At 39.5% G+C, this 17824-nt stretch overlaps 1 protein-coding gene across 1 annotated transcript in view; it reads left to right on the top strand.

The window, feature by feature from the left end:
* The window catches only part of LOC106071122 (uncharacterized), a 31827-nt gene extending 18871 nt beyond the window's left edge, over positions 1 to 12956 (top strand). The window contains exons 4-7 of the mRNA XM_056041501.1: positions 6066 to 6337; positions 8021 to 8147; positions 11731 to 11832; positions 12525 to 12956. Coding sequence (XP_055897476.1) covers positions 6066 to 6337; positions 8021 to 8147; positions 11731 to 11832; positions 12525 to 12740 — 717 coding nt within the window. The 3' untranslated portion in view covers positions 12741 to 12956. The remainder of the gene's footprint in view (positions 1 to 6065; positions 6338 to 8020; positions 8148 to 11730; positions 11833 to 12524) is intronic.
* Positions 12957 to 17824: the final 4868 nt, after the last annotated feature.

Below are 17824 nucleotides of genomic sequence, written 5' to 3'. Positions count from 1 at the left end.
CAGTGACTATATCGACAGTAATGCGCAAATAAAGACCCGCGGGTAGCGGGTAACATATGTCTAGTTTATTTATAATTACGTCTTATTAATGTTTATTTCACATTTGTTTTGGAATATTTTCATTAAAAAATGTATGCGTCTTTAAATATAGAGTTTTGAAAAACTATATATACAACAAAAATGTTACAAATATTAAGCCCAAAAAAATATTTCTTTTTTTCATACATACATGTAATTAATTTTCCGGAAAAAACTTTCTCGAGAGAGAACTTTGTTCTCTACAAATGTACACGTTTATGTAGCAATGAAACTTCCCAAAACTAAATTGAATTTATTAGTTGTTTTCTTCTACCCCACCCACCAACTAACCTGGAGATTGTATTGCTAATAAGTAGCAAGACTGAACGTCCAAGAAAGTGTTCTGGAAAATTATTGTTTAAAAACACTAAAGATGGAGAAAGTATGATTCAATAAATTAGAATTGACATCTTTTTAAATAGCCCTTGGATTGTTTGAAATAAAACTTGAGCTAGTCTTCTTATATAATACAGACGTTACTTCAAAAAAGAAGATGATTACGTCCTACGCGTCATGCATTCAGTCATGCATATTAACCAATGACTTAAATTCTGCCAATTCACTGGTTTTCCTGGCTAGCTTAGGCAACCCATTCCATGCTCTAATAACACTAGGGAAAAAGGAGCATTTGTACAAATCATCTGTAAACACAAAGCCGCCATCTTGTCAAGAGTAGTTATATTGCAATTTGATATTTTGGTGAAACGACTAGAAGTGCAGTAGGCCTACATTATTATTATTATTGAATGAACGTCTTATTGTCTGCTCAAGATCGACTTTGTTTACTGTTCATGTTCGTTGCGTGCTAAGTGGACACACGAACCCACGCATTTTACAGCATTACACATTCAGCGTGTTACACTTCTAAAGGCCTGAGTGTGATAGGAAGCTTATTTGATGTTTAATTAATTTCCCAGTGTGTGAATAATTAACTCTTGGATGTGGTACGGAACGGATCATCCATTACATGTCATCTTATCTTATCTTATAAACAGGGCCGGTCCTAACAATTGCGGGGCCCTATGCGAAACGGATTGCGCGGGGCCCTGTCTGGGTAGGGATAAGGATAATTTCAAAATTTAGATTTTGTATTAGAAAATACATTCGTCTTTGCAATACATTAGTATTAAATGAAAGCGGACAATGCCGCTTTTTTTTTTTAATCGCTAGTACGATTGGCACCCCAAAATGACAATTTTGTCTATTTTTCAGAAGATTTTAATAATTTCAGGAGATTTCAAGGACTTTTTCGTGTATACTTTGCAATTTCAGGAAATTTCGAGGAGGCCCTGAAAAATCAGGAGGCCGCGGAAACCCTGTAATATTATATTTAAATTAAAATTGTTTAATTTAATAATTTACACCTACTATTAGAGCGGGGCCTATGAAAGTGCGGGGCTTACTGCGGTCGCATAGGTTGCAGTGGCTTAAGGCCGGCCCTGCTTATAAAATACAGACGTCATGCCAGCGTCCTGCAGAAAAACAATGAGTTCAATTTGACTTCAAAGAATACTCGAAAGACGTAATCAATGAAGCAGGCATATTTCTCTAGAAAAAAAAAAAAAAACACACAAATACCAGAGACATGATGGTGAACAGTTAAGGGCCAGCAACTGTGTTTACTCTCTCCCTCTACAGTTCTCAATTATTTCCCCCTTTTTTTTTTTTTTTTTTGATGTCTTCAAAAATCGCAAGACTGTACAGCCATCTAACAAGATTCTCGGAGATAGCAAAAACGTTCCTGCAGCGAGCAGCACCAGGGTAAAGAAAGAGAGGCAGAAAGAGGAAGCGATGGGTAAACGACATTAAGGAATGGACGGGCCTGTCTATGAAAGATACTCTTATCCTGACTTTTTATGGTCTAACAGCTACGCTGGGCATCGCACGTTTCCCGTGTGGAGGACGAACGTATTCCAAAAAGTCCTTTTTCGGTGAGCTGAAAGGTGGTCAACGTATCAGAGGTGCCCCAGGAAAACGCTTTAACTCCTCTCCTAACTGACGATACCAGCGTTGATTCCACCAGAATGTGGTAAATAATTACGGAGAGAAAGAGTTAAAGACCAGCTTAGGCGCCAACTTGCTTCAACTGACATAGAAGAGAGCGGCTGGCTGCAACAGCCTGCAGGCGCCCTCGGAACAAGACGGCTGAAAGTCACATACAAAGGCTGCGGAAAACACATTTGAGACTAAAAGAAACTCAACTGCGGCGTCGGAACAAGACGGCTGAAAGTCGTGTACAAAGGCTGCGGAAAACACATTTGAGACCAAAAGATACTCAACTGCGCCCTCGGAACAAGACGGCTGAAAGTCACATACAAAGGCTGCGGAAAACACATTTGAGACCAAAAGATACTCAACTGCGGCCTCGGAACAAGACGGCTGAAAGTCATGTACAAAGGCTGCGGAAAACACATTTGAGACCAAAAGAAATGCAACTGCCGAGGACAGGCGCAGACAGCGAAAAGAAAATCTAAATCGATCACTGGTTATGTCTGCGCTGGATGTGGTTAAGAATGTAGGTCGCAGCTGGGACTGCGTAGCCACGGAAAATACTGCATTCCTCATTAATCTTCGGACTAGAAGATAAGCTTTAAGAAAAAGGCAGGAAAGGAGAGACGGGTCGTCAGATTATATGTGTTGCCCCAACAGACGGGTAATTGTGAATTTAGCCCGGCTCATTTTGGATTATAATGATGTGCAAAGGCATACTTTTTATACACAGAACGCAATCAAAAATGGAGCTACATTTGAACGGAAGTATTTTGATGCGGCTTGTGAGTCTGCCCAAAAAAAAAAAGCATTGAAAACAGCTGTAAAATAGTGTCGCAGAAATGTTGTCAAATATGGCCAATGCGGTCAACCGTAGCATCATCAAACTCCCGTCCCTGACTTCAGAGCACACTCAGGTAGGCAAGATTAATGAATACTCACGCTTTCATTTTATTGTTACAGTTAAACTAGACCGGATAAGTCATAACAGAACAAAACTATTAGATTTTATTTGATCATGATTATCACCTAGATTCTAGATCCAGTATTCATAATCGTATGCTTTTTAATTGACTTCTTTTAGTCTAGATCTAGATAGATACATAAAACACTGAATCATAATCTTTAAATACAAAAACAAAACCTAATAAAAATACCCAGAAAGACACAAAGATAAAGGCACATTCCTCGTCCCATATGCTAGGACAAATTTGTACAAATGCTCCTTCTTCCCTAGTGCTATTAGAGCATGGAATGGGTTGTCTGAGCTAGCCAGGAAAACCAGTGACTTGGCAGAATTTAAGTCATTGGTTAACATGCATGACAATATTGACCTAGAAACGCGCGTAGGACGTAATCATCTTCTTTTTTGAGGTAACGTCTGTATTATATAAGATAAGAAGATGAATGCTTATGACGTAATTATCTTCTTTTTTTTTTGTTGACGTAACGTCTCTGATATAACTTCAATTGTAAAGAATGATGTAAAACAAACATAAATGTTTAGTCTAAACTTTATTAAGTCTTTTTCTCTCGTCAGACAGTTTTAAGGCTTGTCTCCGAGCCCGAAGAATAATTTGCGGTATTTCACGTGGCTACGAAGCCCCATCTGCGACCTACATATTTTGCTACTACTAGCGCAGACATAACCATTGTCCGTAATTAGTCTGTCCTCGGCAGAGGATTTTTTATTTGGTCTCAATTGTGTGTCAGACAGATATATAGTTCGTCCATCGTGGTTCGATGATGACCACTTTGTCATCCAGGGGGCTGAGGGCTTTGCACTGGGGTTTTATGCCTCCTCATGTGGCTGGTGAGACCTATGTGAGCCCGGAATGATAGATGAATAGATAATATAGCTTCACATATAACCGATTAACAATTATCAGTGCTATAGATGTATCCTGACATTGCTATATTTAAAAGCCTGGTTCTTTGTCAGGTCAAGTTAGTATATGAAATAAATAATTATTAGATGTTAGGACACGATTGGGAATTTGGCGCGAAAAGTTATTTGTTTCATCAAAAGGAAAGTTTTGACGTTAGCGACATGTGACTATTAAAAAAACAAGACTGGGATTTAAAGTGTAACGAAAGTAAACACAGACTACTCTTGGCAGCTTTAGAGAGAGGTCGGTTTTAGTTTCTGGAGTAGATATTTAACTTAGCGACATTCGATGGTTCCCTTCATGTCATATTCAGCTTCTTATTCGACATTGTTCATCAGCGTCGAGTATTTTCTGCATTGTTGACCTTTCACCTTTCATTGATTTGGTTATTTGAGTGTCACCTCCGTTTAGATTTACCTGCAGAAGACACAGCCTAAAAGTGGTCGAGAGGCTTACACCGCTTGGAGGCTTGAGTTCGGCACCCGACTCGATGAGAGCTGTGTTAACTAACCAAATCAATCGCTATCTCAATTTCGAACAAAAAAACAACTCTTCAGTTGGTCCTAGAACAGCATGGAAAACCTTTTCCCAGACACCCCAGCCCCCACTGGTCCACAAAAGAGATTGGACCATAGCACACTGAGCAGTGGCGTAGCGAGGGGTTTGGTGGTCTGGGAGGGGCTTGACCTTTTTTAGGGGCTCTTCGATCTGTGGTCACGTTGGTCCAGAGTTCAAATCCTGCCGTGCTGAAGAAGGCTTGGGCAAGGATGTGATGACCTTTATTTTCTAAAGGAACATCCATCACGTAGGCTTTAGAAGAAAACAATCTTTACCTGCTGACCAATTAGTGTTTCTTTTTATTTATTATTTCAATTCTCCATTTTGTAAATGTTTCATTTCGAACTGCCATTAAAGCTGAAACCATCGTGTTTCTTTTGTTTAACTTTTGGTTCGGATGTTCCTTCAGGATAGAAGATTATCACATCTTTGCCTAAATCTCCCTCGGTACGGCCCGGGGGGGGGGGGAGAGGGAATGGCTGTCAGGGTTCAAACCCGCGACCATCGAGACTATAATAAAAATGAGCGTACGCCACACGACCAGGCATCCATCTTGTTTTAGGGAGAGTCCATTTGCTTAAAAAAAACTGTTGCTTGATGAGCATCTGTTACTATGTAGATCTACGATTTTTGTCCGTCTGTCTGTCTGTCTCGTAAAAAGCTTGAACATGTTTTTTTTTCTCCCATTTCCCATTCTTGAATCAAGTTGAAACTTTGCATAATTATTTATTGAACACGGCAATGCATAAATCAATCAAAAGAATTCATAATCAGTACATTAATTATTGGTAATTAATTATTTTGTTTGAAAATGATATAAGGGGAATAAGTCAGAGAGAAATGGATGTATATATGGATTTAATACCATTATTACGCTTTGACACGTCTCTTCACCCACTTCCTATTCTCGGATCAAGTTGAAATTTTGCAGAATTATTCAGAGTCGGTGACAATACACGAATCAATCCAAAAATTAATCAATTAGTTTATTAGTACTTATTAAACCCCGCCATTTTCAGATAAATAGCAGTAAGCTTTTTTTAAAAAGTAATCTTTATTGATTGCTTATGTCTGTTCATTCGACCAAGAAAATTACTTGGCCTTATTTGACGAGCCTCCCCTGACTTAGACCATCTTTTGTATTCTAGTTCAGTCAACCCAGTAAACTAGAAGGCCCTACTTGACTTAGACCTCCCCTGACTTAGACCATTGTTTGTATTCAAGTTCAGTCAACCCAGTAAACTAGAAGGCCCTTCTTGACTTAGACCTCCCCTGACTTAGACCATCTTTTGTTTTCTAGTTCAGTCAACCCAGTAAACTAGAAGGCCCTACTTGACTTAGACCTCCCCTGACTTAGACTCTCCTGACTTAGACCATCTTTTGTATTCTAGTTCTGTCAACCCAGTAAACTAGAAGGCCCTACTTGACTTAGACCTCCCCTGACTTAGACTCTTCTGACTTAGACCATCTTTTGTATGCTAGTTCAGTCAACCCAGTAAACTAGAAGGCCCTACTTGACTTAGACCGTTGTTCCTTTGTTTGTATGTTTAGTTCATTCGACCCAGAAAACTAGTGCTCGATGAGCCGCCCCTGAAGTTGACCATCGTCCATGGAAGGCGGCAGTTTCCAGTCTGCCTCAAGTTGGCGGAGAACGAGAATGGCGACCGCATCAGCATGCGCCACCTTGCGGAGAAGATCACGTGTGAAACTGGACTCCGCCCTCGGGACCAGAAGTATTACTACAAGGATTTAACCTGGGAGAACCCGGACATGGGCCCCTGGTCACCGGCCCTGAGAGATATGGGCATCAAGAATGGGGATAAGTAAGTTTTTTTTTTTTTTTTTTTTTTGTGGTGTTTTTAAGTTTTCAGCAGTCACATGAAGAGGTGCTCTACGAGATGAAACATAGTCGTTACGACTGAATGAGCAGGGTAGGACTGGCTTTATAGTAGTTTATAGCCCCGAGTTGAATGAACCTCTTGACATTACAGTAAGGCCCCTTAGACGCATTAAAATATGTTAAGTATAATCTTTTTTAAAAGGAGCACCAGTTATCGTTGTGATTGGTTATGTATTTGCATTTACAAAAGATGTCAAACATTACAGTGTAATGCATGCGATTGTCTAGCAAATCTTTTGTAATTGTAATAGACACACTAAACCAACATGAGCTTCAATAAACACAATGATTTTATTAGTCTCTATTTCTGTTCTTTACTCCAGCCACTTGTTCTCTAAAACTGACTTCCTTTTACACACAGTCCTGACACACTGCTGTTCACTCAACCATGTACACTCAAGGTCCAAAAAAGTGCCTAATTTTCCGCTTTGTCAAAAAGTGCCTAATTATCCGGTACCTAAATTTCCGGGTGCCTAAATATCCAGACACGAGATTATGAATAGATGTGCTCAGTTTTCGATGCATTATCAAACTGTAACAATGTATGGTATTGCCAAGGACCAATTTTGAGACCCAGTTCGCCTCTGGTCAGGAGAAGAGAAGTTTAAAAGCGAACATTGGTCATTTTAGGGAGCGAGGCTGGTCGATGTGTTGGTGTATGTGTGTGTTGATAATAATACCTTTAAATGTAGTACCAGTGTTAATAAGCTCTCTGTCTGGACCAATAGAATTGTCGGTAAGCATGATTTATGAGAGTGGTTGGTGATATTGTTTCTGTGACCCACGGTTAACGAGGGTGTCATTAGGCCAGCACAATGACCAACCGCCGTAACTTAACCCAACTAATGTCAGGTATCCATTAGAGCTGGGAGAACTCAGAAAGATCCATAAAGATCTCATAATTAAAAATCCCAGTTTTTACCAGGATTCAAACCCGGAAGCCAAGCGCTTTACCACTCCTATAAAGAACTCGCCTACAAAACAAATCAAATTTCAGTATAAAGTCATATTTGTCAAATCAACTCCAACTATTTCTAGCGTTTAAAGCCACAATGTATTAGCACTACTTCTGTTAAGTAATGACACTCTATGAGATCATAAAGTAGTGGGAAGTCAAAGTAATATTTCAAAGCTAAGCGCTGAAACGAATTTAATTAATTAATGAAATATGGGATTATTTAAAAAATTGAAATGGGGACAGAACGCCTCACAACCAACAGGTACAACCGATCATTAGGCGTCTCACCGGAAAATCAGAGCAGGCACTAACTTGCCACACCATCACTCTTGTAACTTGTTGTTATTCGACGATTTAATTAGTCTAGAAGAAAGCAAAAAATCAAAAGTCCCTAAGAAAAGACAAATATATATAAACTCAATAACCGCTACTCACAGAACTATAACAAACAAACGATCTACTATATATAAATAAAATCGATATGACCAAAGGCTCCCGAAGAATAACGTCCACACAACGACTGTGTTCAATGTCAATAAGTGCGCGGAAAAAAAAAGTGCAAAGTACACACACACACACAAATAATTAAAAAAATACCATAGCTGCGCACGACATGTACCATTGCATTTAAATGACTTCATTTTGCAGGATTCATCTAGTCAATTTCCAAAAGCCTTACTGTGATTGGCATGAGATCTCAACACTTGATGATATAGTGAAAGAGAATGCTGCTTGTACTAAAGAACTACACATGCTTTTCTACAAGCTGCATGGCGTGAGTAGTCCTTCTTTCTCGTTATCAAGTGGGAGAGTTCTGATAAGTCCTAAACTTTATATCTGAGATGAACTGCGCTGTGGTTTCCAGTACAGAAAGAAAGACAGCTCTCCCTCCCTCTCTCTCTTTCTCCCTCTCTCTCTGTCCCTCTCTCTCTCCCCCCTCTCTCTCCCTCTCTTTCTCCCTCTATGTCTCCCTCCCTCTCTCTTTCTCACACTCTCTCTCTCCCTCCCTCTCTCTTTCTCCCTCTCTCTCTCTCTCCCTCCCTCCCTCTTTCTCACTCTCTCTCTCCATCCCTCTCTCTTTTTCACACACTCTCTCCCTCCATCTCTCTTTCTCTCTCTCTCTCTCTCTCTCTCTTTCTCCCTCTTTTTCTCTCCCTCCCTCTTTCTCCCTCTCTCTCTCTCTCTTTCTCCCTCTCTCTCTCCCTCCCTCTCTCTCTCCCTCTCTCTTTCTCCCTCTCTCTCTCCATCCCTCTCTCTTTCTTTCTCTCTCTCTCTTTCTCCCTCTCTCTCTCCCTCTTTCTCCCTCTCTCTCCCTCCCTCTCTCTTTCTCCCTCTCTCTTTCTCACACTCTCTCTCTCCCTCTCTCCCTCCCTCTCTCTTTCTCCCTCTCTCTTTCTCACACTCTCTCTCTCCCTCCCTCTCTTTTTCTCCCTCTCTCTCACACTCTCTCTCCCTCCCTCCCTCCCTCTGTCTCTCTCTCCCTCCCTCTGTCTCCCTCCCTCTCTCCCTCTCTCTTTCTCCCTCTCTCTCTCCCTCTCTCTCTCCCTCCCTCTCTCTCTCCCTCTCTCTCTCCCCCTTCTCTCTCTCTCCCTCTCTCTGAGTATTCCTGTTCTACTCTATGTCTATCAATATGATTTTATTGAGAAAAAAATCTGTGGTTCTAGCTTTGGCTTGGTGCGACATGCCCTGATTTCAACGTCACCATTGATGCTACCTATTTCTTTTTAATTGTACTTTGATTGGAAGTACGGGGCCAATTGGTTGATAAAGCAATCATTTGGAGAAGATATACAATAGGAGAGAAGACTTTGTAAAGTTGTTTAATATTGTATTGATTACCTTAGCTCTCTTAACACTTAAGTATCTATTTGCCCTTTAGACACTTTTTTGGCTGGCACTTCTTTGAACTGTTTTTTTTTTTTTTTTTTTTTTTTTTGGGGGGGGGGGGTAGTTCGTTGAACTGTTGGTTTTGGGGGAGTAGTTGGTTGAATTGTTGTTTTTGGGGGAGTAGTTGGTTGAACTGTTGGTTTTGGGGAAATAGTTGGTTGAACTGTTGGTTTTGGGGAAATAGTTGGTTGAATTGTTGTTTTTGGGGGAGTAGTTGGTTGAACTGTTGGTTTTGGGGAAATAGTTGGTTGAACTGTTGATTTTGGGGGAGTATTTGGTTGAACTGTTGATTTTGGGGGAGTAGTTGGTTGAACTGTTGGTTTTGGGGGAGTAGTTGGTTGAACTGTTGGGTTTTGGGGGGTAGTTCGTTGAACTGTTGGGTTTTGGGGGGTAGTTCGTTGAACTGTTGGGTTTTGGGGGGTAGTTCGTTGAACTGTTGGTTTGGGGGAAATAGTTGGTTGAACTGTTGATTTTGGGGGAGTATTTGGTTGAACTGTTGATTTTGGGGGAGTATTTGGTTGAACTGTTGATTTTGGGGGAGTAGTTGGTTGAACTGTTGATTTTGGGGGAGTATTTGGTTGAACTGTTGATTTTGGGGGAGTAGTTGGTTGAACTGTTGGTTTTGGGGGAGTATTTGGTTGAACTGTTGATTTGGGGGGAGTAGTTGGTTGAACTGTTGATTTTGGGGGAGTAGTTGGTTGAACTGTTGGTTTTGGGGGAGTATTTGGTTGAACTGTTGATTTTGGGGGAGTATTTGGTTGAACTGTTGATTTTGGGGGAATAGTTGGTTGAACTGTTGATTGTGGGGAAATAGTTGGTTGAACTGTTGGTTTTGGGGAAATAGTTGGTTGAATTGTTGTTTTTGGGGGAGTAGTTGGTTGAACTGTTGGTTTGGGGGAAATAGTTCGTTGAACTGTTGGTTTGGGGGAAATAGTTGGTTGAACTGTTGATTTTGGGGGAGTATTTGGTTGAACTGTTGATTTTGGGGGAGTATTTGGTTGAACTGTTGATTTTGGGGGAGCAGTTCGTTGAACTGTTGGGTTTTGGGGGGTAGTTGGTTGAACTGTTGGTTTTTGGGGGGTAGTTCGTTGGACTGTTGGTTTTTGGGGTGTAGTTCGTTGAACTGTTGGTTTTGGGGAAATAGTTGGATGAACTGTTGGTTTTGGGGAAATAGTTGGTTGAATTGTTGTTTTTGGGGGAGTAGTTGGTTGAACTGTTGGTTTGGGGGAAACAGTTGGTTGAACTGTTGATTTTGGGGGAGTATTTGGTTGAACTGTTGATTTTGGGGGAGTATTTGGTTGAACTGTTGGTTTTGGGGGAGTATTTGGTTGAACTGTTGGTTTTGGGGGAGTATTTGGTTGAACTGTTGATTTTGGGGGAGTATTTGGTTGAACTGTTGATTTTGGGGGAGTAGTTGGTTGAACTGTTGATTTTGGGGGAGTATTTGGTTGAACTGTTGATTTTGGGGGAGTAGTTGGTTGAACTGTTGGTTTTGGGGGAGTATTTGGTTGAACTGTTGATTTTGGGGGAGTATTTGGTTGAACTGTTGATTTTGGGGGAATAGTTGGTTGAACTGTTGGGAAATAGTTGGTTGAATTGTTGTTTTTGGGGGAGTAGTTGGTTGAACTGTTGGTTTGGGGGAAATAGTTCGTTGAACTGTTGGTTTGGGGGAAATAGTTGGTTGAACTGTTGATTTTGGGGGAGTATTTGGTTGAACTGTTGATTTTGGGGGAGTATTTGGTTGAACTGTTGATTTTGGGGGAGTAGTTCGTTGAACTGTTGGGTTTTGGGGGGTAGTTGGTTGAACTGTTGGTTTTTGGGGGGTAGTTCGTTGAACTGTTGGTTTTTGGGGGGTAGTTCGTTGAACTGTTGGTTTTGGGGAAATAGTTGGTTGAACTGTTGGTTTTGGGGAAATAGTTGGTTGAATTGTTGTTTTTGGGGGAGTAGTTGGTTGAACTGTTGGTTTGGGGGAAATAGTTGGTTGAACTGTTGATTTTGGGGGAGTATTTGGTTGAACTGTTGATTTTGGGGGAGTAGTTGGTTGAACTGTTGGTTTTGGGGGAGTATTTGGTTGAACTGTTGATTTTGGGGGAGTATTTGGTTGAACTGTTGATTTTGGGGGAATAGTTGGTTGAACTGTTGATTGTGGGGAAATAGTTGGTTTAACTGTTGGTTTTGGGGAAATAGTTAGTTAAACTGTTTATTTTGGGGAAATAGTTGGTTGAACTGTTGGTTTTGGGGAAATAGTTGGTTGAACTGTTGGTTTTGGGGGAGTAGTTGGTTGAATAGTTGATTAAAAAAATTGGGTAGTTTGTTAAAACTGTTGGCTTTGTGTGTGTGTGTGTGGGGGGGGTAGTTTGTTGACATGTTAGTTTTGAAGGCATATCTGAAATTAAAATGTTAGTATGAGATAAAGGTTTCAACTGTTTCACTTCTGTATTTATAACGGCTGCTGTTCATTCTGTCAACAGATCAATGAAGGTTTTGTGGACGGCAACAACCAAACCATGGCGTTTAACACTTTGAAAGAAAAGTTTGAAACCCTGAAGTGTACTTTCCTGGAACAAATTCAGGTTCAGTTTGATAGGATAGGGATATGGCATTGTAGATGTGTTACGTTAAGTCTTTCGATATTCCTTTTCCTGTTATGGCGTCAAATCGACTTTGGATCATCGCAGAGAAATAATAAGACGATGTCGATCACACTGTATCTTCACTTGCAATTCCTTTGGAAACATCAGTTGCGTGGAGAGGGATATTGCTGTGTGGGCAACATCTTCTGATCATAGCTAATGCCCCCCCCCCCAGGCATTCATCTCATTTCTTCGAAATGATCCATAGACTCTTCACGACTAAAGCAGACCAATATAGTGCATTACAACTGTGTTAAATATAGAACGAACTTTTCTTTGCCTTAGTCCGAAGTGTGGGCTTATAGGGCCCTCAGCCGAAGTGTAGGCTTATAGGGCCCTCAGTCCGAAGTGTAGGCTTATAGGGCCCTCAGTCCGAAGTGTAGGCTTATAGGGCCCTCAGTCCGAAGTGTAGGCTTATATGGCCCTCAGTCCGAAGTTTAGGCTTATAGGGCCATCAGTCCGAAGTGTAGGCTTATAGGGCCCTCAGTCCGAAGTGTAGGCTTATAGGGCCCTCAGTCCGAAGTGTAGGCTTATAGGGCCCTCAGTCTGAAAGAGGTTGGACAACACTGGTTCGATACATGAGTTTGTAATATCATTCTTTTCTGTTATTAGACAATCTTTTTCCTCCCCAGGTGTTGAACACCTTAAACTTTGACCACAGGAACGCAGTGGGCCAGGCCAGAAGGCGCCAACTACTGGACCAGATACAACGCCAGATCGACCAGTGCACTGGCGTCAGCAACACCATTTTCCACAAATTTGCGCAAGGCCACTACCTGGCCAACGTGGGCCGGATATTCCCACGTGACATTCGCACCAGGCCATCTTTCAACAAGTGGGCCAACTGAGACCAGAAGTGATCCAAACAGTCATGCGAATGTTTTCTTTTTATCAGATAGATGCATGCATAGAGAGCACCAGTACTACAATGGCCAGGATTTTTTGAATATAAATAAATAAAATGTTGTCGCTTTGACAAACTCGACCAGGAACCATTTTTCTGTTTCCAGAAGTTTTTGTTTTTTTCTTATTGTTGATTAAAAATGACTATAGCATATCAATTACCCCATTTTTTATTTTGGAAGACTTTTATCTATACAGAGAAACTTAATTGTACTGAAACTTATGGGAAAAGGGGGAAATACAATTACAATTAACATGATCAAGTTTTAAAGTTTTATCTTTGACATAATTTGGTATTTTTTTTGAAGTATCGTTGTAGGCCGTATTAATAATAACAATAATACTTTAATATATAGAGCGTTGTTTGTCAACAAACAAAATGAAGGCTCAAGGTATTATGCTTGTCATAGAAATTACTCAGACCAGTTGCGACCTTCATATTTTGTGAAAATGTAAAATGTTTTACTTATTTCGGATGTTCCTTCAGAGTTGAAGATAATTACTTCCTAGTCCAAACCTCCCGCAGGACGACGGGGGATGGGAGCGGGCTAGGCTAGGACAGTGATGCTTAAAATACGGCCCGCGGGCCAGATCCGGCCCGCGACGTGGTTTCATCCGGCCCACGGAAATTTTGGCACAAATTGAAGAAAATCCCCCATCCACAAAAAAAAAAAATCTTGTCAAATGTATCTTTACCTATGTTAGGGCCCTCAATTTTTCTTTTATGTATTTGTACCATGACCTTTAATATTTGTAAGCTTATTAAATTGGACTCTGAATGTAGAATCTACCAGAAAAAAAACTGAACAGATCTTTACTTTTTGTGGAACATGATAATAAGCCAACATCTTTGATTTGTAAAGAAAGACTGTTTTACAAGGAAAAAACATGTAGGCCCTAAACGGCATTTTAAAACAAATATGGCGACATTCTTGATTTAAGCCGCAAATAAATGATAGTTTAACTACACCTACAGATTAGAGAATCGATGGGAATATTTACTGAAATAGAAAATGAGTTGTTGCTAGCTACATCGTTGCTCATATTTTAAGGACAGAAATCAAGTCATTTTCTGGAGCGTGAAAAAGGGAGATAAGATTCAAATGTCCAATTCATTAATGTAAGTGCTAGATCCACGGGTTTCAAATCAAATTGTTTCAGATTCAAGTCATTTTCAATTCGTTTTTTGTACCTTTTCGTTCATGTGGCCCACGACACGAGTGTCGGAAATTAAAATGGCCCGCAGGTCGAATTAGGTTTTGGGCATCACTGGGCTAGGAGAACGAAAGGAAGGATGTAGGCAAGGATGATGGGTAAGGTGTATAGACCAGGAAGAGGGGGGGGAGGGTAATGGTGATAATGATTTTTTTTTTTTGAGTATTTTAATTATTACTGGCTTCTGTCAGATCTATTTAACTCTTTTTACACAGTTTCAAGCACTACGCTTAATTCGCAAGACATGACACGAGCCTCGATATCGCCTTGTGCTGATGTCAACTATACCTGTCATTCCAATTACATTCACTGCTAAATAAAAGAAAACACTGCCTAATAAAGACAACTTACGCTTAGTTCTATGCATAAAATAGCATTTGTTCAATACTATTAATGATTAATGTAGTAATCCGTTAGTACTAGTCATATGGCCGCTTATAGATTGCCCTCCTCAGTTGTAGAGCGACTATGGTTAATCTTGAACAAGCGAGATGAAAGCCTGGGCATTGTCGATGGTCGGAACGATGTCGCCCATACAGCAGTTTCCCCCCCCCCTGTCTTCAAAGTGTCTTGTCACCTGAATTTCGTTTAAGTGTCTTGTCACCTGTATGTCCTCAATGTGTCCTGCCATCTGTCTTTAATCAAAGTGTCTTGTTACCTGTATGTCCTCAATGTGTCATGCCATCTGTCTTTAATCAAAGTGTCTTGTCACCTGTAAGCCTCCTATGCGGCTACTTGGTCGTGTATAACACGCTGACTGTCATCTCAGTTATCTCGAGTTCAAACACCGCCAGCTGCCATCCCCTGGCGTCCTGCTAAACGTCTGGACTAAGCCGTCATAATCATTTCTGTAGAAACGTCCGAAATGTTTAAAAGAAAACAAAAACCTTAAAAGTTAAAACAAAACACAATTCTAACCCACAAATGTAGAGTTGACAAGTATTCGTTTTCTAGTGTCGCTACTGAAGATTTCAACTGTATGAACAGACAAACTTGTACTAATGTCTGCTTGTTCAATAGAATAAATAATTACTTTTAAAAGTTCAAGCTTCTAAGGTAGGCGTCTATTTAATTATTAATGAAGGTCTTGGTGAATTAAAATCCATTTATTTGCAACAATATAAATATTTAATTCAAATGGAATCGAATACATGGATAGAAACTTTATAGGGTTGACAGCATCTGTTAGGGCTTGATAAATTACACTACGAGTGACTTACGCCGATACACATCAGTTCAAAATTTGTGTTACAAATTAGATTAGGTAGTTGTTATTTTCACTAGCCCACCTAGAGAGGTAGTTGTTATTTTTACTAGCCCACCTAGAGAGGTGGTTGTTATTTTTACTAGCCCACCTAGAGAGGTAGTTGTTATTTTTACTAGCCCACCTAGAGAGGTAGTTGTTATTTTTACTAGCCCACCTAGAGAGGTTGTTGTTATTTTTACTAGCCCACCTAGAGAGGTTGTTGTTATTTTTTACTAGCCCACCTAGAGAGGAATAAGGAGAAAGAGATAGGGTAGAGAGATGTAGAGGTAGAAAGAGGAAACACACAAAAAAATGGGAGTTGTCCAAAGAAAACTGACTGGACAACGCAAAAGAATGGACTCTCTCTTAAATCTTGTAAAGAACATCTGCTGACCGGGAAAAGTGAAGGATTTGATTACGCGAGACAAGTGATAATTATGTCACGTACACAAAAAAGTTTCCAGATTTTGTGTAAAATACCCAAACGAGGAAGTACTGGAAACATCTATTTTAACGAGGTGACCTTAGAAAAATGATTTAGTTTGACCAGACTTGAGAAAATGATTCAGTTTGACCAGATTTGGGAAAATGATTCTGTTTGATCTGTTAGTAAAATGAAAAAATAAATGCTATCTTAAAGATTTTTCCAAAGCTTTTGATAAAGTTCACCACCATAGTTTGCTTTAAAAATTAAAATATTTTGGCATTGATGGTCCATTGCATCAGTGGATTAAAGATTTTCTGATAGGGAGAGAACAAACTGTAATAATAAATGGCTCTAAATCAACACCAATAACAGTAAACTCAGGCATACCTGAAGGAACAGTCTTAGGTCCACTATTATTTTTAATTTTCATAAATGATTTACCAAATTGCATTACTTCAGGAACAAAAGTCAGATTATTCGCAGACGATTTCATAATATATAGAACAATAAAAACAACACAAGATACAGATATTTTACAAAGAGAATTAGATGAATTACAGAAATGGGAATCAAATTGGAGCATGCCTTTCCACCCAGAAAAATGTCAGTTGTTAAGAGTAACAAAAAAACTAAAACAAATTAATTCCACTTATCTTATTCATGGCAAACCAGTAACACAGACTAAAAACACAAAATACCTAGGTGTTATAATAAATGAAAAACTGTCATGGAATCCACATATTGATGAAACTATCAAAAAATCAAACAAAGCATTAGGATTTATTAAAAGAAATTTCTATAAATCAAATAAGAACATAAAACTAAAATGTTATTTAACCTTGGTTAGGCCAATAATAGAATATGCATCCTCTGTTTGGGACCCCTCAACTCAAGAAAACATTAAGAAACTGGAACAGACACAAAATAGAGCAGTGAGATTCATAACAAACGAATATTCACATTTGACTAGAGTAACACCTTTAGTAAAATCACTAAATTTAGTAAGCCTTCAGGTCATAAGACTCAAAAGTAAAGTTGCAATTATACATAAATCGCTGAACCATAATCTTCAAATACAAAAACAAAATTTAATAAAATACTCAGAAAGACACAAAGATAAAGGCACATTTCTCATCCCATATGCTAGGACAAATTTGTACAAATACTCCTTCTTCCCTAGTGCTATTAGAGCATGGAATGGGTTGCCTGAGATAGCCAGGAAAACCAGTGACTTGGCAGAATTTAAGTCATTGGTTAATATGCACGACTGAATGCATGACGCGTAGGACGTAATCATCTTCTTTTTTGACGTAACGTCTGTATTATATAAGATAAGATAAATAATGTCTCGGTTGGTCGGAAACGAAACCCGATCCTACCCAATATATTCCCAGACTTAGCACACACAATTGGACGGATGTACATCTCGCCAACTTGCCTATATAAAGAAATTGACCCAACAAACGGATAGAAGGAAAAAAAATATCTGTGGAAGAAAATATGCGCAAAGCTTTTGGGCTAAATTACATCGTACTTCCCAGAGCTTTTTGAAATCCAATTTGCACTTATTAGAAGATACAAACAGATGGAGACATCATAGAAATTTAAACTCATTAATAACGCTGCCACGAATACATGGAACAGACACAGAATAGAGCAGTGAGATTCATAACAAACGCAATAAGCACAATTGACTAGAGTAACACCTTTAGTAAAATAAAAATAAAATACTTATAAAGATAAAGACACATTCCTCGTTCCATATGCTAGGACAAAATTTGTACAAATACTCCTTCTTCCCAAGTGCTATTAGAGCATGGAGTGGGTTGCCTGAGCTAGTCAGGTGAACGTTGTGAATATGGTGAATGTGGTGAATGTGTTGACTATGGTGGGTATGCAATAGAAAAGTAAATAAGTGCTAGTCATAAAAATAACATTGTATTTATTTGTAAGCAAAAATATACGTAAGATTAAGTATAGTGACATACTGGAGTCACCTAAATCTTTGTTAATTTATAGCATATATTTACGCTATGACCACAATTGTATCACATTATCAAAAGAAAAGTTACTTAGTTTTAAGAAAACAAAATTATATCATAGCTGGGGGGGGGGGGAGGTGTCGCCCTATAGTGGTGAAT

Source organism: Biomphalaria glabrata, chromosome 9 (genome assembly GCF_947242115.1).
Source record: "Biomphalaria glabrata chromosome 9, xgBioGlab47.1, whole genome shotgun sequence".
Classification (NCBI taxonomy): domain Eukaryota; kingdom Metazoa; phylum Mollusca; class Gastropoda; family Planorbidae; genus Biomphalaria; species Biomphalaria glabrata.
This window is presented reverse-complemented; position numbering and strand designations above follow the sequence as displayed.